The 27,172-nt window shown below is 36.7% G+C and overlaps 1 protein-coding gene across 1 annotated transcript in view; it reads right to left on the bottom strand.

Moving 5' to 3' along the window:
- The window catches only part of LOC110025624 (casein kinase II subunit alpha-like), a 49,383-nt gene that overhangs the window by 14,675 nt on the left and 7,536 nt on the right, over nucleotides 1-27,172 (bottom strand). Inside the window, exon 3 of the mRNA XM_020726203.1 lies at nucleotides 22,402-22,596. Coding sequence (XP_020581862.1) covers nucleotides 22,402-22,596 — 195 coding nt within the window. The remainder of the gene's footprint in view (nucleotides 1-22,401; nucleotides 22,597-27,172) is intronic.

Raw genomic sequence — 27,172 nt, 5'->3', positions numbered from 1 at the left:
ACTTTTACAAGCACCAATATCAACAACTACATCACAAGAAACCACAAAAAATTTAACACCAAGTAGCTTAAGCACATAAACTTTAATTGAGTCTACACTTCATTTCAATAAAACTGACGCGGGGCTTCCACCGCGTGGATGCAGAAGCGGGTTCCTGCATGGTCCAATGAAGACTGGAACAAGCAGTCGACTGGTAAGAACGGTCCAAGGAGCCTGGTTCAGACATCCAAATGGGCAAGTGGCATCAGACGGACTAGGCGACCTGTCCTTTCGCGTCTCCCGCCCAGATCGTAGGGGATTTGGGGGAGAGGCTGCATTGGCATCTTTCCTTTTTTGCTTTTCCCGCTCAATTCAAGCATTACCGGCCGCCTCCTCCTCTTTCCTTTCCCCTCTTCTTTCCTTTCTTGTTTCTCGTCTAATTATAGCTATATGTATGTTGGTTTGCTAAGAGTCTAGAGAGTTTTTTTGTTGTGTGTTGCTATACAGCCTCCCCGCTCGCCGTCTGGCCTTACCTTTTGCTGTCCAGCCTTCCCCACATGATATACAACCTCCCCGCTCGCTATTCGGCCTTACCTTTTGCTGTCCAACCACCCCAATCCACCTAACCAACCTCCACCGCCCTTGGAATACACTTTTGAGGTATCTGTTTGAGTCATTTTGTGCTTTGGTGATGTTATTGTTGGCATCAATTTTTGATGTCACGAGTGTAGGTTGTCCACCTGCATGACTTAGGATAGTTTACGGTCTGTCCGTGACGTCCGATAGTTCAGACATCTACCAGAGACCTTTTCGACGCGTGTTGAGGGGGCACGTAGTCGGGTCATTTTGCTAGGCTATGACTTTCGCTTAGGTGAAGGCCGGTCAGCATTTGGCACGTCGGACGACTCCGACCGGGGCGAAAAATATTATGTGGCGCGTCGCGCGCAATTTTTGGCTCGAATTGGCCCAATCGCTTGACGAAGTGGTCCAGATGACCCCTGATGATGAAACAGACCCCGCCAATGTGTCTGGAATGTCAATTTTGCTTACGGAGGACGTCTACTTCGCTACGGCTTTGTGGGCGGCTTTGGGGGCGGGGTAAAAATGTGTGAATTATCGTTTTGGGCACGATAGTCGAAAAAGTGCTCCAGATAACCCCGAATGATGAAATGGATTGCGCCAACGCGTCCGGAACGTCGATTTTACCCAGGAAGGACATCCAATTCGCCGCGAGTCCGTGCACGTTCGAAAAACGCCCAAATAGAGGAGTTTAAATAATAAATAACATTATTATCATAAAAAAAAGTAATTTGAAATCCCTAAACTCAAGCACACTGCCGACCGATTTTTTTTCGCGACTCCCTTATTTTCGCCAAAAGGGCATCCCGTGCCCTAGCTTCCCGCCGATATATATATATAACTCAAAACTCACGCCTCTCCTCCCTCTATCTCGCTGCCATCCGAAACCTAGCCGCCTCTTCCTCCCTCGCGGATCTCGCCCCCGACTCATGGCCGGCGACACCGTCGACGAGCTCGCTGGCGTCTCCTCCCTCCACGGCGACGCTCCTTCTCCATTCATTTTGCAAATTTCGCTGCTCCCTCTCCGGTCCGCGAAGCCTACCCAACCTCCTCGCGTCCGACGCCGGAGCTCCTCTCGCTGGCAAAGCTCTTCGCACCGACTCCCCTACGGCCACTGAAGCTCCTCCAGCAGCCAGTCAAACATCTCTCCTACTCCTTGTCCGACCACCTTGAGATTCTTCCTCCTCGCCGGCTTCCCTCCTCACCGGCGTCGAATTTATACAGGAGAAAATCAGCGATGAGAACTTCAAATTTTGGGCTCTCCTCTGTGTTTCTTTCGCTCTCGATGCGCACCGCCGGCGAGCTAACTCCTCCACCTCGCCATTTTATCTTCCCGACGACTGGACACTTCGCCGGAGCACCTCGATGTCGCCGAGTAGCGGTGATACATGGCCGTGGAGAGGTGTGAATGTCTTTCTCATTGCGAGGAAAGCTTCCTCTCTTTCACCGTCGTCGAGCGATCCTCTCTCGCGAAGGTACATTTTTTTTTGGTCGCATATTTTTATATGCTAAATTATTTATTTTTGGTACTTCGCATACCTCTTGCCCTCACTGCCTCCCCTATCTTTTTGTTGTCTCATGCACGCCTTACGAGACACACTGGAGCATGAATTGGACGTGGGCGAGCTTGGAGCAAGCAAAGAAACGCGTCTGCAACCGTCACGGTGGTGAGACTTTCTACCTTCTAGCCAGCCTTAGGAATAGTAGAGTCTAGGCGTGTGGGTTCAATCGCCCATACGGGGTGTGTGCGCCGGCGTGGGTCGGCGCAACGACGTGCCTGCGTGATGGATCATTGGTTTTCCTAGAACTAGCCTTTAGGTTAGGACTTCCTGTGCGTGGCCAAATACCCCCCGTAGAGCCGAGTGTCTCCTCTCTTGTTGTGAGCCTTAGCACAAGTCCCGATTGGTCGGAGTCTCTCACTCCCTTTGCTTTAAATTCCTCAACTTTACTTGGAAGAAGTTGGGAGGTTGGACTTGGCAAAGCGAGAGAAGCTTTGTGGCTGGCTTGTTTTACAAAGTCTGGAGGAGTTCACAAAATGAGAAAAGCTTTGTAGCTAGTCTATTTTGCGACGTCGTGGAGAGTTTCCCCCTCAGAGGTTCGGGGATAAATTCCCCACATTTCCTCACCAAAGCAAGAGACGGCGGTGCTGCACATCCAAGGGTCTAAACCTTAAGTCTCCTAGGTGAGATCGTTAGCATGAGCTTGGTTTGTTAGCCGCATGTTGGTTTGTTGCATACTGCATTTTTGCTGGGTGCATGTTGCATTTTACTTCGCTCCGACCGGCCACCCCGGCCCGAGGAGCATTTCACTTCGCTCTGATAGGCCGCTCCGGCTCGGTGAGCGTCTCACTTTGGTTCACCCCGGCCACCACGGCCCGGTCGACCGATCACCTGCATTTTTGTCTCCTTTTGCATTATATCACATGTTTGTCTGCTTGCATGTTGCACTATATGTGTTTGCATTTGCATTTGTATTTGCATTTGGGTGATGCTCCCCAGCAAGAATCACCAGTCTCCGGTTTGTATTTGCATTTGGGTGATGCTCCCCAGCAAGAATCACCAGTCTCCGGGTCACTGCCGCCTCAGTACACCTTTCTTCGGGCCACTGCCTCTACGGCACGTCTACCCTTCGGGTTACTGCCACTACGACACACTCATTGGTTCGGGTCGCTGCCTCCACGGCATACCCATCTTTTCCCGAGTCACTGTCTCTACGGTACATTCATCACTTCTGTCACATGATTGATTACATTTGCATTTGCATTTGCATGTTTACATGGATAGCAAGTCAAACTCGTTAGGAGAGTGACATTGTGTTGGTTGCGACGCCTTAACGAACATTGCTTGCTGGGTTGATCCCAGTGAGCAATGCGAGGTTAAGTCATCAGAATTGACAGAATTGACATGAGTATGATTGTGCTAAAGATCTAATAAATCTAACTCGTGTCACTACTCTTCGTGACAACCTTTAGATCTTTCGGATCTTTAGAATGGGGTCATATGACGACCCTGTAAAGTCATACTATACTCAGACCTACCCCGCACTTAGATACTAGATTGACGCACTTTTCGTTAGATGGTGTGCTAGGCTAGGATTTAGGGTGTTAGGTAATTTTTTTGATGACTGACTATTGTTCTCTGCTGGATTGGTTGCCATAATCAGGTATCTTTCTTCTGCATTGTGTTTGTGATGTGACTGCATGTTGCATATGTGTGGTAGTGTGTTGTGGTAGTGTGTTAGGGCACTTGTGTGTTAGGGCACTTTTCTGCAGGGAGCCATGTCTATTTATTTGCACACACACAGATACCGCTATAGGGGGAGCAAATAATGATTTCTAACCCTTTTGCTTGCAGGTGCTATTATCTCCCCACTTTTAATGCATGGCTCATGATACGTTATTTGCATGATTGTTTTCATGCAGGATTGAGTCTTTTATTTTCCTATGTACTTTTAGAGTCTAGGAGAGTCCTGTAATAGAAATAAGATACGGGCACGGGTTCTGAGGCGTTTGGCGCAGGAACTACGTGAAGGGGACCAGGAGCAGATGCTCGTGCCCCATATCTTAATTATACATTTTATATTGATATATAGAATTAGGATCGGGCATGTATATGCGAAGTTCGGCCGCCTTTTTCTTTTCTGAAATATATTGCCGAACCAGCGGCACCGGCCTGTTAATTATTTTGATTTGACTTGTTTTTTTTTTCTTTTTGCATCATATTGCATGTTTGTACTTGCATGTGTTTTTCTTGTTTCTTTCTGTGATCTGGGATTTCACGATATGATCTAGGCTCATTAAGGACCCTAAAATTATAATTTTCTACAAAATCCTAAATAAAATATTCAAGATAATTAAAATTTAGGATTAAAATATTCAGGATTTAAAAACTTTCACATTTACTCTCCTGCTTATATTAATAGGGCCTCCACAATACTTAAGGACCGTTCTAGATAACTGCATTATATTTGCATGTCCCGAGGAGGAGTCCCCGTACTTCTCTAACCTGACTGGCCCAGCATACCTCTTTATAGGTGGTTGTCTAGTGCGCCTAGGGTGTTAGAATGCTCCCTAACCCAGACAGAGTGTAAGTCCTTTTGTTTGGAGTGTTTCCAGCTTTGTAGCTGAACTCCTACTTTCTTTTCTTTCCTGAGGCATCCTTGCTACTTTACCAAATATAAGTCCCACCTCTTGGAGTTCCATCTTTTACTCATAGGATAGAGTTTCTTTTCCTGTGCCCGTAGGGCTTCCGAGATTCCCGTGGACGACGCAATTCACGGATTGCTGATTGGGGATCTCAGGACGTGTCGACCTTCATGACCCAGGTAGACTTAGGGTCCTATAGCTGTGGATGACAGGTCTGTGGTGCCCCAACCCAGTTACCTCTACCTTTTAGGATCACTCTACCCCTTTTAGGATCACTCACTCTACCTTCCTTTGAGCCCCTTTGAGCCCTGTCGCTCCTTGACTTCGTTGATATCATTTTGACGGCTCGATACCGATGAGTTGTCGCCCATTTGGGATACGATGATTTGTCTTCTGCCCTTATGGTCCGGACGTGTTTTGACGTGTTGGGATATCCCCGCCAAGATTATTTAGATTATTTCGTGGGCCCCGTGTGCCAATGAGCCGCTACCCATTCGGGATGTGAGAGACTCACTCTCTGTCCGATGGCTTAGCGCGAGCTTTGAAGCATCGGGACTGTTCCCACACTAAATAACCTTCCTTTGAGTGCCTATTGTCTCAGGTTCACGATAATCCAAGCGAAACTCCTTTTATCGAGAATATTCTTGGGTACCCCTCAAGATGTAATTAACCAAGTTGGATACGTCCCCTTGAAAGTGCTCTTGACCCCAGAACAGACACCTACACATGAATCTCTGGTTATGGGTAGTCTACGTAGGTATTCTTTCGCGGATATCGGTTTAAGGTGCTTTCGCCCGATCTTGTTTGGGCGGACACTCTTAACCTATCCTTGCGAGGTTTACCGCACGTAGGTTCTCCACGTTTTGTGTTTTCTCTTGTTTGTCGTTTTGTCGTATGTCTCTTCTTATTTGGTTCATCTCCTCTTCGAATCATTGATCTGGTTCGGAAGAGAGATTTATTCGAATGGGAGAAGTATACAACGACCGACAAGCTGGCGACTCCTTTTAAAATAAAAGAGAGAAAAACGAACGAAAACAGTTATTTCCAGTTTGCACGTGTTATAACCCTTGTTTCCTATTAGTAAAAATTTCTTTTGTGGTTTTGGTCTTTTTTTCCTCTGGTATCATTTGATATCAGAGCTAGCCCAACCCTAGTCCCATCTTAGGGTTTCTTAGCATCCGCCCCTACCCAAGCCACCTCCACCAAAATTTTTTTGTTTCTTATTCCTATACCTTAGCTATGCCACTAATAAGATACATGCCCAAGCCTTCCCGGAAGGAGATACAGCGAGAGACCTGCCAACTTCAACAAAGGCTTGCGGACATTGAGAATGAAATTCAATGGGAGGCTACTTTCTATCATGACCTGAAAGGTCGAAGGAGGGAAAGAATAGGGAAAGAGAACATATGAAGATGAAGCGGAAAACACAACGTCGGTTCCTACCAACTTCCTATCGCCAGAGGTTGCTGACTTTAGCTTTTGAAGTGCAAAGGTCGCAGCACCAAGCGTGCCCCTTGCTATTATCCAACAAAATCAATCCACAAGTCTTCCACAGCAGTAAAGTGATACAAGTGTCACGAATTCAACCATTTGGAAGCAATATACACAACCAGAGGAGTTATCTACTTCACCGACCAGAGCAACATCAAAAATTTGGGTAAAGACACTGCAGACTAGCTTCCAGTTGAAGAGATAAACGATGACCAGAAAGAAGATACAGACTTCAGAGGATTCTCATATTTTAGCCAACGAGAAAGAGACGCAATCAGCTCCAGTGGAGCCCGAGATAAAAATTCCAGCTGAGATTGAACATGTACACGTTCATCCTCCTCTACATGGGATGGGTGCCTTACTCCTCTCGAAAAATTTCCAATCAATGTCTTTAATTACAACCCACCATTGCCAGAAGCAGCAGATAGTTCTAGTGAACTTTCTGCTACAGAGAACATACTTCATGTAGAATATCTTAGCTCTCCCATGAGCCATAAATGGAGGTTCGGTCATGAAACATTTGTGTCAATAGAACAAATGAAGGTCCTTGAATCTACTGAAAAAACTAATCAATTTTCCCAAGAAAGGATTCAGGCAACACCAAACAAGAATTTTAAATTTAATGCTCCATTATTTGAACCAACTAAACAGACAAGTAAGCAATAGGTCCTAGATCAGAATGCATAGTCAACAACTAATGGACCGTACCAGCAAGTTTTTAAATTAGCCTACAATGCGTGTGAAAGTGCTGCTCAAATTCATGGCATTAATGCCAGTAGTGCTAAAGAATGCGCTGAGGATAACCTTAATTTTCCTGCACCTTCTGCTCCTGTTATTAAAGCACCAAGCTCAATGACCATCAATACGGCAAAGGAGCCTGTTCTTCTAGACGAATGAGCACTTTTGGCTTGCATCAGTAGGGCAATTCCATCTAGTTCTGATGGTCGAATCAGAATTAGCACCACCTTGCTAAATCGGCTTGGAAAAATGCTTGCACCTCTACACTGGCATGATTATAAGAAACACTATAGATAGCTTGATGATTTCGTGGCTCGTCAATAAGAATTGTTTGTAATTGAAGGAGAGTATATTCATCTCTATGAAGGAGCTCAAGGAATTATTTCAGCTACTGCAGCAGTGGCAAAAATTGCAGCAACTTGCAGTGGTTGTTGCATCATCTCCTCATTCTTCACTATTCCCTTCAATTGTTGTCACCCCAGATTTGAATTCTCCTTACACACTAGTTCATCAGATGCACTCAGACGACTATGAGGAGTGGAAGAAGCAGGTTACAACTGAGATGGCTTGATAGATGTTTAGTGAGAATGGTAGTCTTCCTACAGTTCCAGCTCACGGCGTGCCAAAGATGGATGAATATTTATTCTATTAAAGTCTGCTTTGAAACGACAACACCTAAAAGATCGACCTGTTAGGGGCTACAATGTCTCAGTCACACTCAATGTCGCCTAACTGACACAGAGCTACAAGGAGCTTGAAGCATCGACAAATAAAGTCGAAGCTACCCCAAATTAGGTTTCCGCATTGTCGTGGGTCCTAGGGAGATGGGAAAACAAGCAGCTGGCTGAACCGGCTGGTAAGAATGGTCCAAGGAATCTGGTTCAGACATCCAAATGGGCGAATGGCATCAGGCAGACTAGGCGACTAGTTCCTTCGCGTCTACCACCCAGAATGAGTGGGATTTAGGGGAGAGGTGGCATTTGTGTCTTTCCTTTTTGTGTCTCTTGCTCGGTTCAAGCGTTACCGGCCGCCTCCTCCTCTTTCCTTTCCCCTCTTCTTTCTTTTCTTGTTTCCTACCTAGATAGGGCAATATGTATGTTGGTTTGCTAAGAGTCTATGAAGTTTTTTGCTGTGTGTTGATTTTAGATTCCTGTGAAGAGTCCTTTTTCGCTTTGTGAGCTGTATCCGAGAAGGTGGTGGTGCTCCGACTGTATCCTACTCCAAGGTGATGATTGTATCTCTCCTTTTATCTTCCATACCTCTTCTCCTCCACTTACCTTAGCCGCCAGCGACCCCCAACAGCTTCCCTGCTTACTGTCCAGCCTGCCCTCTTGCTGTCCAGCCTACCCCGCTTGCTGTCCGGCCAGTTCCGCTTGCTGTACAGCGTGCTCCGCTTGTTTTCAAGCCTGTCCGCCTGCTGTTCAGCCTCCCCCGCTTTCTTTCCGGCCTTATTCGCATGCTATACAGCCTCCCTGCTCACTATATAACATTCTCGTTTGTTATCCGGCCTTCCCTCTTGCTGTCCAGCCTTCTTTGCATGCTATACAGCCTTCCCGCTTGCTGTCCAGCCTTCCCGCTTGCTGTCCAGCCTTCCCGATCCATCTAGCTGACCTCCACTGCCCTTAGAATAAACTCTCGAGGTGTTTGTTTGTGTCGTTTTGTGCTTTGGTAATGTTGTTTCCAATTTGTATGTGTTGTATCCCTCATTTCCTATTAGTAAAAGTTTCTTTTAAAGTTTGGGTCTTTTTTTCCTCCAGTATCAAGAACATTTAGCAAAGTTTGTTCATTTAATTTTGCTTTCCTAAAGCAGTTCATAATTAGAGTAATCAAAATACTAAATCCCCTCGTAAAATGTCAAACCATAGAAATTTCTGATCTCATGAATGTTAGAAGTGCTAGCTAGTTACTAATCTTCTTAACTTCATCATAATCAACAAAGTCTCGCTTGATAGATTTATGAGAAAGATCACAAATGATGCCTCAAAACAACATTTCTTCAAATTTTAAAAGCAACTTTTTAGCTTGTAAAACTTCAAAAACCTTTAATAAATGAATTCAATGTTCTTTTATTGTATTGTTATAAATCTTTACAAATTAAAATAACATCAAAGTAAACAACAAGAAACTTTCCAATGAAATGTCAAAATATAATTTATCATTTGATAAATATGCTAGGTACATCAAACTAAAAGGTGTCACAATCGTTCCAACAATCCATCCTTAATTTCCAAAGAAATTTTTAATCAACACTCACTCTCACTGAATGACAATCACATTGTAAATTAATTTTAGAAAAAACATAGGATGGGCCATAATCTATGATATATCATCCAACTAAAGCATAAAAAATATAAATTTGATGATAATTTTATTTTCTATCATCTTTCTTATGAGGCTCTAAAGTAGGAAAAATACGTAGGCTCACACTTTCCCTAATAAACCCCTTTTGCATCACTACATCAACTCCCGTCCCTTCCCTATTGCTGACCAGACCTCCAACCCTCTTCCTGTCGTTGTCCACCATTTCCAGCACTGCTATCACTTGCTAGTCATCATCTTACAACACTACTGCCACTCCCTTCTGGTCCTGTTGGAACTACCGCTCTCCCCTAGAGAGACTCGTTATGTGTTTTATGTTACGTCCTTTCTTAATTTTTGCAAGGTCATCGTGGTCCTTTCAGTTTGCATGTTTATATTGTTAATGTTAAGAAGTCGTCGTTGTAACCTATTTGTGTTTCAGCAATACGATTTCTACTTTCATTATGGTTTGGGTTAATTTTGGTATCACCTTCCAACAATATATTTCTATTTTCATCATGGTTTAGATTAACTCTGGTATCACCTCCCAAAAATATTTCTACTTTCCTTGTGGCTTGGGTTAACTTCAGTATCACCCCCATAAGAGAATCTTTCATTTTCATCTCACAACCTTTGTTTCCACATACTTAATACATTTTACATTGCCCAATTAAATTGAAAATTTCAAATGTCACATATCAATGACCAAACACCATTTATCATTTAAAAAAATTATTCATGTAAATTACTGAGTGAAAAAATAAAAAATTCTATAGATAAAACTTTCATAAAAAAACAAACGCTTCAAATCTAACCTTCTTAGCCATGTCATTATCTATATCAAAATCTTGGTGCCTGTGGTTTCCATAAATTTTCTAAACATACACCATGTAGTGTCTAGATCTTACTTGCTTCCGAAAATGATTTTTTTTTTTGGTACATGGGTTCAACATTAGGATTATGTATGACTTTAGGTTCATGTGCAATCACTTGATTGGTTTCCAAATTTTTAATTTGCTCGTTAACTTGATTGTCTTCACTAAACTGATTTAGTTAATGTAATGATTTATTCAACTTTATAAATAGTTAAATTGCACTGTTTTGTTGATCTATTAAGTGACTCTAAAATTGGGTCCCCTTTTTGAGTGGCTTATTAATGAAAGCTTAAATCTTGAATATTAATTTAATTTGGAATTCCCATCTTCAAAGACCACCAATTAAAAAAAGAACTCATTATCTAACCTTCAAATCTAACCTTCTTAGCCATGTCATTATCTATATCAAAATCTTGGTGCCTGTGGTTTCCATAAATTTTCTAAACATACACCATGTAGTGTTATATCTTAATTGCATCCGACAATGATTTTTTTTTTTTTGGTACATGGGTTCAACATTAAGATAATGTATCACTTTAGGTTCATGTGCAATAAATAGATTGGTTTCCAAATTTTCAATTTGCTCGTTAACTTGATTGTCTTCACTAAACTAATTTAGTTAATTTAATGATTTATTCGACTTTATAAATAATTAAATTGCACTGTTTTGTTGATCTATTAAGTGACTCTAAAATTGGGTCACTTTTCTGAGTGGCTTATTAATGAAAACCTAAATCTTAGATATTAACTTAATTTGGAATTCCCATCTTCAAAGACCACCGATTAAAATAAGAACTCATCTTCTTTTGAACTAACAACCCTTATTCATGACAAACTTTATTTTTTGCAAAAACTCTTACAACAAGAAAACTCTATCGCATCCACCCCTAGCAAGTATACTCTCCTCTAATTTTCACTGCAACAACCATCATTCCTGCAAATTTATATCTCTTCAACTTTTTTAATTTTATGAAAAGGAGAGAAACTAAGAGAGGTAGAAAGAAAGCTGGTAAGAATCTAATAGACAAATGAAGGTCAGTTTTGTTGTAGCAGCAAAAAATTAGTCATATCCCATAAGAGAGCTCCGTTAGAGCTTCATTTAAAAAAAAAAAATTATTTAAAAGTGAAACAAAGGCAATTAAGAGTCTAGGACTCCAAATGCAATTATTATGGTGTAAATAGATATAGATCACACAAAACCTAACAGGACTCTTAGACTAAAGAGAACTAATTAATGACAAATTGACCTTCTTTGAATGGAAACTCAAAATACTGGCATCAAAACAAAATGAGAAAATAATTATCCATTAAATGTGAAGAAATCAACGAGAAATTTGAACCCCAAAAAATCAAAGGCTGATGAAATTTTTTTCACTACAATTGAAGTCATAACTGTAGCAAATCTTTTTTACCTGCAGTTTGACACTTGCATACATTAGGTTATATATTTATAAGCATTTAATATATAAAAGTTATCAGCCATTGATGCTCTGAATGGCTTGAGCGTCCGTAAAAACACTTGAAATCATAAGAAGTGGAATTCTGAAAATCAAAAGAAGCAAATATTCCACATATGAAGAAATAAACAACGGGTGATTGGCTATAAAAAAGAAAAATATAATTGCCGAGATTAAGGAAGCCACAAGCAATTCTTCTGCAAATTCATATATATAGGAATCCCCCAGAAGAATTTTGCAAAAACTAGGCTACATGAAGTGCCTGCACTTCTTCCACCAACCCAAAAGGATAGGCCTTGTTGCATAACCAAAAAGCAAAAGAACCTCATAAACAACTCACCAATCAAGGAGTAAATCAATCAACTGAAATTGTCAACAAATTTTAATCAACCACTAAAGCCTGGCAAAGAATCAAATATGAATAAAACCAAAAATATCATAATAACAAAGAACATGCTCAATTCTCTTGACACATCATCATTAGACATGTTCCGAATGAACCAAAACCTTTCTGATAAGCTAAAATTGAAAAAGAAATAAATCAATGTTGCACAAATGATCATTTATGATCTTCATATTTTGAAGGGTATAAACTTGAAATCTCCATAAAATTTGCCCAACTAGGACAAATTCACCTTTAAAAAATTTAGCATTTGACATTCTTCAAATAAATCATGATAAAAATATTGTGTTTCTGCAAAATAATCCAAAAAATATTATCATGAGTAGGTATGTCATGACAACACAATATATCTCAAAATCTACCATCAATAATATACACAATTTCATCATCCAAGATGCCATAGTTAAAAAATAAGAAAGTTGCTTCTATTAATAAAAAATAAATAAGACCCAGGAGGCTTTTTTTTTTTTTATTTCCTTGCATTGGATAGTTTACTAAATTGGACCCCCAGATGTATTAGATGTTTCCTATAAATACCCGTCTTAGGTGAATGGGAAATCTTTTGGCGAGTTTTTTCTCAGGTTTATGAGTTTATAGGATAGATTTCCGTATTTTGGGGTAGATTCCCCAAGTTTGGAGATGTGAGGAGAAGAAACCACAGTGTTGTCCAAGAACATGCAAAGATTGTTTAGCTAGGTCTCCTAGCTTCTCTTGTGGATACCAATCCCTCTTTTCTGGGCGGCTGGTGTCAGATTTTCAATCCAAATGCACCTAGTAGTTGAAGGAGGAACCCTAAAGGTGTTTCTCACGTGAAGGTTTCTGGGTAGCATGTTTTTGGAATCGCAAGAACAACTTAGCTTATTGTTACCTGAAAATTGCTCAGCTAAAGTGTATTGAGGACAGCTAAAGGCTTTAGTTAAAGCCAGGTTCTCTGTTATTTCCAAATGTAATCATATTTTTAAATTTCTTTATATATATTGGGACATTTAATTCCTCGTGCGTTTGGTTATCCAATAAAGGAATATTTAGCATTTCTGGAGAGAGCAATGGAAGAAAAATGCCTACAAGTGGAATTCAATCAAGGAAAAAACAAATGATTGAAGGGTCAAAAACAATTTCCAAAGAGAATTCTCCAACTCTCAATTCAAGAATTATCCTAGATCAGGTTCTCTAATTTCTTATCTATTTATTTTATTAATTCCTTCAGGTTTTTTTTTTAATACATAAACCAATCCATTTGCTCTTGAATGCTCCTGCAGGCTACTGGCCAATAGCAAATATGTTGATCTGGCCGAATATGAATAGGGAGCAGTCAGCCAACGCTTAAATTCAGGCTTGGAGCTCTTAGGTACAGAGAAAAAACATCTGTTGAGTGTTCCTTTAATTCTTTGTTCACAACTATACCATAATTAGATCTTGATCAGAAAGAAAGAAAATGTGATTTGGGTATTAATCAATTATTGTACACCTGATATATTTATTTTTTGACTTGAAATTAGAGTCCAGAATCTTGTTTTTTCCTTCTATTAGGGGTTTATTTATGTGTAGTATAATATTAATTGAGTTTTCCAACACAATTAGGTGCCACAAGATAGTTTCCCAAAAAAGAATGGTAGATTTGCTAGTAAAGAGTTGGATGTTGACTGAAAAAAAGGAAATAAAAAGAAAGAAAATAAAAGCATTAGCAGTTGGTACATTAAGGTCAAATTAGGCACACATTAAATAACGGATTAACATCAAAACTTCAAAGTATTTCTAATTTATAATTATTAGTCTGAATGTGCAAGATTTTATAACATACTTATCTTGCATTCCTGGTAGAAGCATTTATGAATTCAAATGTTCCATTACTTTATAACCTAATTTAAACTCCATGAACCTCCTATTGACATTAATTAAAGATTTATAATTGTTATGATTAATAGTCCGCATTATGCAATAATCTATAGGCATTGGTTTAAATGAGAGAGATTTTTAGTGATATCCTTTCTCACATTTACTTTTTTAAAGGTTCCTAAAAGAAACCTTTATGAATTCAAATGCACCATTGCTTCATTACATAATTTAAACTCCATGAATATCCTATTCAAATTAAAAGAAAACTTAAAAACTGTCATAATTAATAGCCATATTTATGCGAATAACTTCAAAAACACATCAGGCAAAGCAAGCAAATGATTGATATAGTATGAATTTAAAAAGAATTTTAAACATTAATGAGTCACAATACTAGACGAAAGAAGAAACCAAGAAAAAAACTGAAAGTAAAACTAACAGATAAATATAATATGTTAATAGGAACAAACAACCTCCAAAAGAATACCCACACAAATGGCTTAAATTTTAATTGCGATAAATTATATATTTTTTAGAATGAGCCGAAATAAGTGTTTAAATTTTTCAGTTTCATTTAAACCGTTCTTTATAAAAAATTTTACTTAAATGTAGATGCAACTTCAACTCCGCCATAATGTTCACTCTATAAGTTTTTATGCTGATAAAAGTATAAACCTGGTCGCATGACAAAACTAATATCAGCTTAAGCATTCAACATAAGGATAATTTTTATTAGTAAGTCATAAAGAGTAGTGCTATAAAAGTGCTCCATCAATTCATAAAAGAAGTTAAATGAGATTTGTCTGATTTCATGTTCAAACATAAAATCAATTTCAATTAAAAATTTAAATATGATCTCATGCATAATTTCAACTTGACGCGCAAATATTGAACCTTGGCTAAACTATATATTAAGTTTTATGAGACTGGTTTAAAATAAGAGCATATTTATATTCAATAACATCAAATGTATTTTTCTTAAAGCATAACCTATTTAATTTATATATTCTTCTGCTAGTTGTCATGATTACATAACTCAAGCTCTAATACATAGGTCTGTCAAAACGGCTCGTTGTTCGCGAATAGCTCGTGTTCGGTTCGTTAAGAAGCTCATGTTCGGCTTGTTAGCTGAGTTAACGAGCCCAACACGAACAAAGATTCGTTTTGACTCGAAATACTACTAATCAATTATATATATATATATATTAATGAGTAGTATTTTTAAAAAAAATAATTAACTTCAAGGATACAAAGATTTCTAATCAATTAAAAGTATTGATTAAGAAAATAGAATAAAAATTATTAAATTAGATTCAAATAACATTTTAATATAAAGAATATTTTTTAAATCTTACCCCAACCCTTAACATCTTAATAGCTACGTGATTAGGGTTATCAAAACAACTCTTCCTTTGTGAACAGCTCGTGTTCGGCTCGCTACGCAAACGAATCGAACAAGAACACACTTTTTTTAGCTCGAAATATAAATAAGCCGAACACGAGCGAAGCTTAGGCTCGCTTGTGTTCGGCTCATTTACACCCCTACTACTACGCTAACACTAAATTGATATAGGATCGCTTACGGGTCTAGGAGTTCTTAATGCAAATAAGATGAAATAGATGAAGATGATATAAAAAATAAATAAATAAATAGTTATAACATGATAAAAACCACTAAATAAAAAAAAATACATTGATGAAAACTACGAGTGCGCAAAATCTAACCATTAATTAAATTTGAAGAAATCAATAAGAAAATCTTCAGATGAATAATTAACAAGCAATTAATTTTTTTTCATGGCAGCTAAAGCACCAGCTGTAATAAATTTGATCAATAAAAAATTTTGCAACAAGATTAACGAATAATTAAGAACAATAATAAAGTAAAAATATTATTGATCTGATGAAAATCTAAGCGTCATTTATTTATAAGAAGATATTCACCCTAACTGTTGTCAATCATTGCCAAGTGTATCCCAAACCCAACTAAAACACACAAGATTTAAATCAAAATTTCAAAATTTTCTATCAAAATTTGCCCATAATTATTCTGCCAAAACAAGCCCAGAAAGATTGCACAAAACTTTTTGATCAAAACCCAAAAGGATTGGCCTACTATATAACTTTAAAAAAGAAAAAAGTCGCTAAATTACTAACCAATCAACAGGTAGATCGCTTCATTGAGCAAAAAATAAAAAAAATGCAAAATCTAGTCAATACTATCCTTGAAGATCCAAGGCCAACCTTGGACCAACCTTCTTAGAAAGAAGAAGGTTGTGGCTGTTGGGAATCACACCACCACAAATGATGGCCCCGAGGAGCACCAAATGTTCCTCATAATTCTGCACAGCCAATTGGATAATTGTTAGCTTCTTCTTATTGTTATCCCTAGCAATGTTCCCAATAAGCTCTAGAACCTCAGCACAAGATACTCAAAGACAACGCCAACTTAAATCAACGCACCTGCTCCAGCATACCAACGCACTTGCCAACATTGAGGGAGCAAGTGATACTATCAACTGGAAGCTGAAGACCTACCCACGTTGCTCCTTAAAGCAGGTATCTTTGATATCACAAAATAGATAACCTTTCCCTCTTCTGGCCATTAATAAGAAATCTAGGTTTAAAGTTTTAAAAGAAATAAAGTGTGAACCCAAATTCATCGAACTCGATCAAGATCCATGGCCTTTGCCACTCACATATTCAAAGATCAAGATGTATAGGTGGATGTGCCAAAGAGTACCAGCACAAAAGGTATGATTCTCCTAAAAAGACGACAAAAAGGCTTTAATGCAGAAGCAAAAAAAGAATGATAGTTGATCATAGGGCTAGGGATGTAAACGAGCCAAACACGAGCGAGCCGGCTCGTTTTTATTTCGAGCTCAAAAAGTGTGCGAGCCAAACACGAGTTGTTCACGAACAAAGAATCATTTTGACAACCGACAACCCTAATCATACCCTAATCATGTAACCATAAGATGTTAAGGGTTGGGGCAAGATTTAAAAAATATTGTTTATATTAAAATGTATAAAAATAATAATGACATTGGCTATTTAGATTACTTGCATATGCTTGTTGACAAGGATGAAGTTTACTTTCTTATGGTAGTAGTTAAATAAGTTAAATGCACATAATTGAAAAAAGATTTTGATATTAAAGTTAGTTATATATATATATATATATATATTATAAACGCCCAAGGGCTAATTTTATTGAAATTGAAAAGATACATAGAGGTTGTATGAGAGAACCCAAAAAATGTGCCCTATCCATATGATACATCAGACACTAGCATCGTAAAAGGATGAAACATTGATAAAACACAAGAAAAACAAAACTTGCATGAAATAAGTTGCTAAGCACGAGCCAGCTTGGTCTTGCCTCTGCCTCTGGTTCTAGGAGCGGATGGTTCTAGGAGCTGGTTCTAGGAGCGGAGACAACTAACAAATTGTTGAGTGTCGTTCCATTGCCCGAAGTTGCTAGATTATCATCTATTAAGTTCCCAAGCGGGAGTGTGTCTTTATTCTTCTTTTTCTTTCTAGATGTGTAAATCTGTCATTCTTCATCCGAGTACTGACTCATCTGATCGGTGTGGTCAACCGATTGTTGAGCATGTAAAAGAGAATGAGCCTCCAGCTCCTGACTAGCAGTAACAACATTCTGACTCTGAAGAGATGGTAAACATGTCTCTGATAGGGTAAACATGTCTCTTCAACACCTGATGCATCCTGAAGATTTGGAGCTTCAATATTATCATAATTATTGGGCCCAAGTAAATCATCTGCCAATATATCAGTCGGAAGAATAGAGATAGTATTGTCTCCGATAGTGGGAGGGGGTGGTGGCATCGTGTCAACCAGTGTCAATAGTCTGTGGAATGCACTCAGAAGCGGAGGTGGGACATGTATGAGATGGGGCAGATCCAAAAATGAATATTTTAAATTTGGATGCAACTGATAACATTGAGAAGGAGAATGTCCAAATATACGATAGTGAGTACAATAAAGTGGTATATGTTCAAGTTCTGCTTGCTGCCAAAATCATTGATGTTGTGTCAATCCATATTTCTCCCGGAAAAGGTAAAGTAATATCCATTTCTATCAAAATTCTGGCTTCTGAAGGCCGAGTTAGATTCATTGTAGGTGTGTCAGTTTTGAGGGATTTACCGTACACCATCGCTAAAGCGAAGAAAAGCTTTTGATCAAAAAGGTGGATCTTCAAACCTGAAAAGCGCAGCCAAACAGGAATGGTAGGAGGTTCACTACGAGGGTCAAAATCCACCGTCCATTTTAAAACCTTCATCACCTGATTTTCTATTCGAAGAAGTCTTCTCGCAAAAAAATGGGTGTAGTCTTCATCATTTGATAATTGAATAAGAATGTGACGATCATCCAATTTACCGATCTTCCAACTCCCTTTCAGCTTCATTTGTTCAAAGTTCTTTTGAATTAGCTCAAGTTTAGGGATTCCATAAAAAAACTTACCAACTAAGAACAGTCGGCAAAACGCAGCTAGAGTGAAGATGTGGAGATTTCTGCCTCAGTGAGAAAGATTGCAGGTTTGTCGTTTTTACGGGAAGCTTTTTTGAGAAATTCAGTTTCAGTGGCAAGAGCAAAATTGTCGTGGTATCGTTGCGGAAATATATTCGAAAGAGGGGCAGAGACGAGGTTATCACTGGCGAGGGAGGTGGCATAGGAACGCCTTGATGCCATTTCTACAGCAAAAAATGTCGATCGGCACAGACGCAGACGCAGAAGATCGGAAGACAAATCGTGGTTTCATTGCAGGGCGCGAAGAAGAGCAAAAGAGGAAAAGCCTTACGTTGTTGGGCACGAAGGAACGACGATTGCAGAGGAGATAAGCGCGGGCGAGCGTCAGTGGAGTCGTCGACAACGCAGCGAAGACGACGCAGCAGAGTCGTGTCTTCTCCGCTGCAATCAACGACGTGCACGGACACATGAGGGAGCGGAGATCGAGGCAGCAGCGACAACCAAAATGCTAGGGTTCGCCATGGGGCAGAACCCTAGCAGAGCGGCGGGACGACGACATTCCTGTATATATATATATGTATATATATATATTACATCTATGTTTGACGTGGTTACATTACATCTGATATAAACTAAAAAATATGTCAGACTTTTGGAGGACCTAAACTAAAATGGAAAAGAATGACGATTGAGTCTGAGCAAATTACGAGCTTTGTTACCCTTTGTGGCATAATTGTATGGAAACAAATGTTTGTGGGAGAGTCCTTAGTAAATCGACAATAATTGTCTGCAGTTTGTTTGTAGCTATATATAATTAGTAGTATTTTGAACCAAAACGAGCCGAACTCGAACGAACGAATATTGGTCTGTGTTCGGCTCGTTAACTTAGAGAACGAGCCGAACACGAACTTCTTAACAAGTCAAACTCGAGCTATTCGCGAACAACAAGTCGTTTTGACAGCCCTACATAGGGCTTCATGTGAAAGTATAAAAAAAAAAGGTTCATTCCCTCTAACAAGGAAAGGTCCACTAAGCATGAAGGATCACTTGCAGTGAAGAGGTGTTTATTGGGATGTCCTAACTTCAATTTTCTTTTTAGGTACATGAAGATCCCTTCAAAACAATGTATAAAGTGCCTCTCTGATTTTAACCAAATAAATGGGCCAATGTAATCGCACATTTCTTTCATTAAACCCACTTTATCTTCCATAACTTTGCACAATAGTCACAATAATTGTTGTGTCCTTTAACCTTCGTAAAGAAGATTCTTCCTTACCCTTCTACCTAATCGGATATCAATCACAATCACAAAATAAACAAAAAAGGGAAGGAGCCCTTAGGATGGTCAATGCTATCTGAATTGATAAAACCAAGAGCCTAACCATTTTCACTTAGTTGAATGATTGTAATATAACAATCTCCAATTTATATAATTTTGGTCCTATGAAACAAAGCAAAATCATTCACTCTTGTCTCTTACACAAGCATGTTCTTCAATCTGGTGGTATCATGAAGTTCAGAGTATAAAAACTTATTATGTGAAAATAACATTAGAAAATTGCATAACTCCAACAACAATGGCATCACTAAGGTCTTCCACCCTTCAAAAAGGGTATTGCTAAACTATCTGACATTAATTAAACAAACTTGATGTCTAATTACCCCGCACTAGGAGAATGTCCAAACACTTGAATGGAATTATATTGACATCACTATTTGAAGAAGTGGATAAGAAATCTCAGTCGAAAAAATGAAAAATTCAGGAACAAATGTCAACTTCCTTAAATCATAAATAAAGAGAATTATGATTCTTAACTTTAATTTAAATATAAGAAAAACTACAAAATACTTTGTTGGATAAGGAACACCAATGAAAAATTCAGAAGATTACAAAATGATGCATATAACAGCAATGCTATCATGATTGTTATAATCACAATACTGACAAGAAAAGATTAAATTAAGGCCTTACAAACACTCGACTAAATACCTGTGCTAAAACCTAAAAAGATTTTCAAAGTCATATGTCAGACCCTATTGCCCATAACATTTTGAGTGTTCAACCAAGAAAAAAAAAATCAAAAAATGAGATAAAAAATCTAAACAAGCCAGCACAATAAACTTGACAAAAGAACAGCTAAAACTAGAGTTATGACTTTTTTCTAGAAGGATTACAATGAGAGCTCTTCAATTACACTAAATATTAAACTATGCTGTTGCAATTTAAAACACCAAACGCTCAGTGGTATAGCCTTTCATATCTAAAATAAGGATTAATGTTGAGAAACGTTGGAGAAAAGCAAAGGTTGATATTAACGTAATTCAAAATTCTCTAATAAGCACTTTTTCAATTTTTAATTGAATTTAATTGGAATAATATCATCAGCTTAAGTCTTGGCCTAACCATGCAGGGTAGACTTAATGAATCATCATCCCATTCATGCATATTTAGTGTTGTAAGAGGCATTACTTAAATTTTGTTTGTATACTTTTAAACCACTGCTTGCCATGCTATCTTTTCGCCATTATTTTCTTTCTTATAAGTTTCTACATTAAATTTCATAATTCATCTTCATAAGGAAACTCTGACCTCCATGAAACTTGCACAAATCACCAAACCTTCACTATCTCAACTCCAAAAAGGACAATCACATTAATCATTTGTCATAAATTCTTCTAAGTTTTATCACACATTCATTTTAAAATTTTCATTTCTAGCAAACAAAACTTGACTATTAGATACCTTTTTATCACCCAACACTCAAATCTAAATAGTCTATCCAACAAAATAGCAATTATATAAAATTTACCTTCAAGATTTCAAAATATTATCTTATTACAAAGGACTACTTGGCCATATCCTCCATTTTAAACATAGCATCAACATTAAATACCATATATCCTCAAATGCATCATTATTTCATTCATTCTTATTGAGTGTTGTAAGAGACATCACTTAAATTTTATGGCAATATTTTTAAACCACTGCTAAATGTTACCTTTTAGCCGTTATTTTCTTTTCTATATGTTAAATTTAATTATTAATCTCGGTAGGGGAACTTCTGACCTCCATTATACATGCCAAACCACCAAACCTTCACCGGATAACTCCAAAATAGACAATCCCATCAATAATTTGTTATCAATCCTTCCAAATTTTATCATACATTCATTTTAACATCTCCATTTCTAGCTTACAAAACTTGACTATTAGAGATTTCTTTATTACCCAACACTCAAATTCATATAGTCTATCCAACATAATAGCAACTATAAAAAATTTACCTTAAGATTCCATAATATAATCTTATTACAAGGTATACTTGGTCATATCTTCCATTTTAAACATAAAAATCATTAAAAAACATCTATCCTCAAATGTATCATTATTCATTCCAATATAGATTCATGATACTTAAACCTAACAAATGCATCATCTTTGACATGCAAACTCAAAGTCTCCCTGCAAGAATTTTCTCCATCAACATGACTTTTCGCTTATTTCAACAGAGTGCTCATCTAAGAGAATTATTTCTATAAAAAAAATATAAAACAAGGCACTCTCTTTCAATTTTTTTTTTCTAAGCATCTCCATAATCAATATCAAATTTTAGAAACTTAATTCTGAGACTTAATATAGTCCTACTATAATTGAAAGAAATTAAGTAGCTACATTGCTACTTCTAACACAAATCAATGCCCATTGTAAAGGGCATGGCAAGAAAATAAAGCTCTAGAGAACTCATGGTCTGTGTAGGATTGATATACAGAGCTTCCTCATATATATAGGCGCATTTTTGTGATTAAAACTCCTCCAAATCACAATAGAGCCATCTTAATCACTTCTCCATCACATATAACTTTTGCGGACAAATTCTTTTCATAGAATCAACAAAAAAAGCTATTCACAATTGTTCTTTAAAAACATAAAATTACATGAAAATTTGTTGGTTCCCTTTTTAACACTTTAAGAGTTACATATTAAGATGAACAAATCAATTGCAAAGTTAAATATTGGCACAAATTATGAAGTTCAAGCTCTATAGCCTGATAAAAAAAAGCCCCAATAAAAAGAACTATGTAATTTAGAACAATGTGAAATAGCCTTGCCTTCAAAAGTTCATATATGTAGTATCGTGTATCGTAGTCCGTTAAAGTTGGATAGAGCGCTCTGAAATCATTATTGTTGACATACTCGAATATGAGACTAGGTGTCTTGGATTGTTGGTCTCTAACAATGTCCAGCAACTTAATAATATTTGGTCCACCACATAGGTTTTGCAGTATCTTTATCTCACGCTTTATCTGTATCAACATTATCTATTAGATTCATAAGGCTTGATCAAGAATAACAATATCAGTGCGCACTAATGATAAATAGAAAATAGAGAAAGCAGGGGAGAAAATAATAGAAAATTTAAATATATAGACAAAAAATTGATAATGGTGTACTGGTTAAACTAGAAATCCAAAGCAAAAGATACATGATTTCCCAGCATACCAAAATTCAAAACATTTAATAAAAGTACCCTTGCGTTGCACAAAAAAATTGACTTCATATTAACAGCAAATAATATCCTTGGTGTCATATAAAATTTGGAACACATAATACGAAAACATTAGCTTTTTATTATTTCCCTATCTATAGAACATGGCAACTTCAATAAGCCTTATGTTTGTATCTGACATTTGTAAGATATAAAAAGACCTCTGATACACGTCTAAAATCATGTATAATCCTTATTCCAAGAAAAGAGTAAGAGACAATCAGAAACAAATGGTTAAATCAGCACAAAAAAGCATACAAGATAATTCGGTAATTTTTTTCTCGAGCAAGATAGTTAATGGGTATCCAGCAATCAAGTTTGTTGAGTTCAATTAGCAATATTAATTTGCTTATATTTTAAGTAGTTAATAGGTATTTTGAAGATTATGTATACTTGCTTTAGAATTTTTCAATACTTTGTGTGGATATAATGTTATAATAATGTCTAATAAATAATGTTGGTCTTGGTGTGTTGCAAGGGATGAAGTATGCTTAAAAAAATATTACAAACACTATAAATAAATCAATATTTAGTTTATTTTTTTTATTTATTTTTTTTATCTTTAAGCTTTTTTTATTATGATACATATAATATTACACATTATCATGTAATATTCTTGATAGAAAATACTGATAATAGATATTTTGATTGTGTGTATTATATTAATAATGTACTAGAAACATTGTATCCATACTTATCTTGCCCTGATGGTCATGTTCATCTCTCATCTCAGTGTTTGAACTTCAAATATCCCAATAAAATAGGCATTGCTGCCAGAAGACATCAGACTAGGTATCTAACCTAATTTATAGAATTTGTTTCGCTTAAATGACAATGATCTCAATTGTAAGTTTGAAAAATATTGGAAAGTGAACCGAATTATCATAATTCAACCCCCACAAGCAAAGGAAAAAAGCCTGAGAACTCAATTTGGCAATCAAATGAAACTAATTGAGGCTCAAACAAATGCTGACGCATTCTCATACTTCAAAATATTTTTTTTAAAAATGAGTATGCATAAAGGTTCAATGTTAAAAATTCTTTTAAAACTTCTAAGTCTTTCCTAAGAAAGTGCAAGAAACAGAAGGCAAATTCATCATATAGAATGATGATACTGCTAATCACATTATTTAACACCTGGATTTGAACGTCGTGATCCTCTATAATTTAAATAAAGCAAAGACATACTAGTCAAGTGATTGAAGTGATATGATTACGATTTTGGATGGACTTAGTTCATTTAAACAAGAATATTAAAGTATTGCACGTTTAACTGAGGAAAAAAAAACGCTAAAGTTTAGAAAAGTTGAATAGAAAACTTTAAATATTCCATAAAATTAAGATAATTCAAAAAGCGATGCATCACAACCTAATTCGAATTTAAAATTAAGTGCACAATATGTTGCAAACATGTCACTCGAAAGTAACATATCATAATATAACCAAATTATAATAACAAAAAAGAAAATTAAAATTTTGGCTATGACGATACCTTTAAGTGAAGCAACAGTTTAACCTAATTATGATGAAAATAAACAAAATGCTAACTAAAATAAATCTAATAATAGATTTGCAACATGAAATATGGGATTTTAAATGAAGAAATATGATAATAATTGGACATAATAGTTAGAGGAGCAAATATTATTCGGTAAAAGAAATTAAACAAAAGAGATAAATTTCAAAGACACTAGAGAGGAGTATAAATATAAATTATTGTATGTTGGAATGGTTAGCAACAAGAATGAGGTTAGATAGGATACTAGTGGGTAGAGAGTTGAAAGGTAAAATTTTTGAAGTGAATATTACTAATAGTAGGGTAATTGCTATAAAGATAATTAGATATCATTGAAGGTTTTACAAGTGTGATAACTTAAGTAATGCTCTTAGACACAACTGACAAACAAGATTCCAAAAGCTACAAAGGTGGCCACTAACAACAAGTTGCGGCAATATTGGTTCCTGAGTCTTTGTACATCTAAAATTCCCCGAGTTGTTGGCATCTTCTACATATTTGATAATTTCTAATAAATTGATTAAACAGTTTACAGATATAACCCAAACTGCAAGAATAAATTAGATAATTAGTGGAACTCCTCCACTCTAGTATACAAAGACAACAACCATAAAAAGAAAATCCAAAACTATAATCACCAAAAACCAAAAAAAAAAAAAGTGCCTTCTTCTTTAGGGCTTCAGAATCTTAATAACGTATTCATGCACTGGGAAACTAATCCTTAAGCATACATTTGATATCAAAACAAATTTCAAGCCTAGACCTGAGCTTACTAACTATCAAGTAAACAACAACCACCAATTATTTCACTAATAATTCATCTCTGACAACTTTTGTTAGATTCTTGTAAAAATTTTCAACCCAAAATTCATGCAATGCAAAATGCAAACAGAAAATAGGCAAATAGTGGTAGAACTCTGTAACCACAACAAGCAAATATGCATTCATAAAGGGATATTAAACCCTCATTAAAAAGACAACACATTCTTCTTTTCGCAGACTTCAGAATCTTGATAATATAAGCACCCCTTTGGCAACTTATTATTAAGCATGCATTAAATATCATTAAGAATGCATTTAATATCATAACCGTTTATGCAACTTACCAAGCTTACTTACTATTAAAGTTTTTTCTTGTAGCCCGCCCAAAAGTTCTTACAGTGAAAGTTTATTATTGTGTAGACAAGAATCAAACGCAAGGCCTGTGCAATAACATTTAGAATGCTTATTAGTTGGACTAGTTTATACAAATTACAAAAATATCCAACTAAACAGCAACCACCAATTGTTTTAAGAAGTCTCAACTCCAAAGTCATACCAACCAAAATGTGAGCAACAATAAAGTAGTTGGAGGACACTTTGCTCCTATAAAATAAATATAGAAAAAATATCAACATCTTAATCACAAAAGTAGTAGTAGTAGTAATAATAATATTTGCAGCTTCTTCTCCTTTATGGGCTTTAAAACCTTAAGAATGTAAGCATACAATAGGAGGACCATAAATTTGATATTACAGCTATTGCCACAACCTGTCCTAAGCATGATATTCCTTAAATAAAAACATCCAATTACTAGACAATATGTTCGCCTTTGACCAATTTTACCAAATTTTAGTAACTCACAACATACGACCCAAAATGTAAGAGGTAGTTAAAAAAAGAGAAGTAGTGCTCTTTTATCAAATTAGCAAAGCTACAAAGCATTAAAGCAAGCACAAGGACATGGACACAACATGAAAACAAACATAATAATTAACATAATTGCCAAAATAAGACCTGACAATCCATACAATAACAACAAGCCTTTATCCCAATAAATGGGGTCAGCTACATGAATCATTTTTCTCCATTCCGTCCGATTGAGCGTCATATCTTCATTTCATTCAAATAGATTAAGATCATTTTTATACAATATGTCCAAAGTTTTTTAATGTCTGTCTTTGTTTTTCTTAACATAAGTCGAATCTAAAACATCTACTCTCTTAACTAAATCATCATATGGTCGACGTTTAATGTGACCAAACTATCTAAGACGACTCTCTCTAATCTTGTCCGCCAATGGTGCTACACCAACCCTAATAGGGATATATTCATTTCGCATTTCGTCTCTAAGTGTCAAGCCAATCATCCACCTAAATATTCTCATCTCAACAACACTTGCACTTGTTTTATGCTTCTCTTTTAAAGGCCAACATTCTGCGCCATCTTATAAATTTTTTCTTTAAGTCCAAGTTCTATCACACAATAGGTCTGATGCATTCCTCTACTTCAACCAACCAACTTAAATTCTACTAATAACATCCCCATTTATATCACCATCTCTTTGAAACCCGAGATATCTAAAACGAACACACCTTTCAATGATTTGATCACCCATAGTTACAACTCTGCCATTAGAGCTACTACTATTAAAACTACATTCCTTCTATTTAGCTTTAGATCTACTCAAACGAAGGCCTTTAGACTCTAAAGTAGACCTCCATAATTCAAGTTTTTCCTAAACTCTTCTCTAGTCTTATCAGCAAGAAGAATATCATCAGCTAAAAACATACACCAAGTTACATCCTCCTGTAAATATCCAATAAGAGCATGCATAATTAAAGCAAAAACTTATGAGCTTAAGTCGATCCCTGATGTAATCCAATTGAAATAGAAAAATATTTGGTCAATCCTCCTTCTGTTCGAACACAAATAACAGGTCTAGTATACATATCTTCAATGACTTGAATATGTCATATCAACATCTTTCTTCCCTAAAACACTCCAAAGGACTTCTCTTGGAAACTTACGTAAGCTTTTTATAAATCAATAAAAATCA

This window comes from Phalaenopsis equestris, unplaced genomic scaffold (genome assembly GCF_001263595.1).
Source record: "Phalaenopsis equestris unplaced genomic scaffold, ASM126359v1 Scaffold000002, whole genome shotgun sequence".
NCBI classification, from domain to species: domain Eukaryota; kingdom Viridiplantae; phylum Streptophyta; class Magnoliopsida; order Asparagales; family Orchidaceae; genus Phalaenopsis; species Phalaenopsis equestris.
Note: the sequence above shows the minus strand (reverse complement) of the source record. Positions and strands in the feature narration are given on the sequence as shown.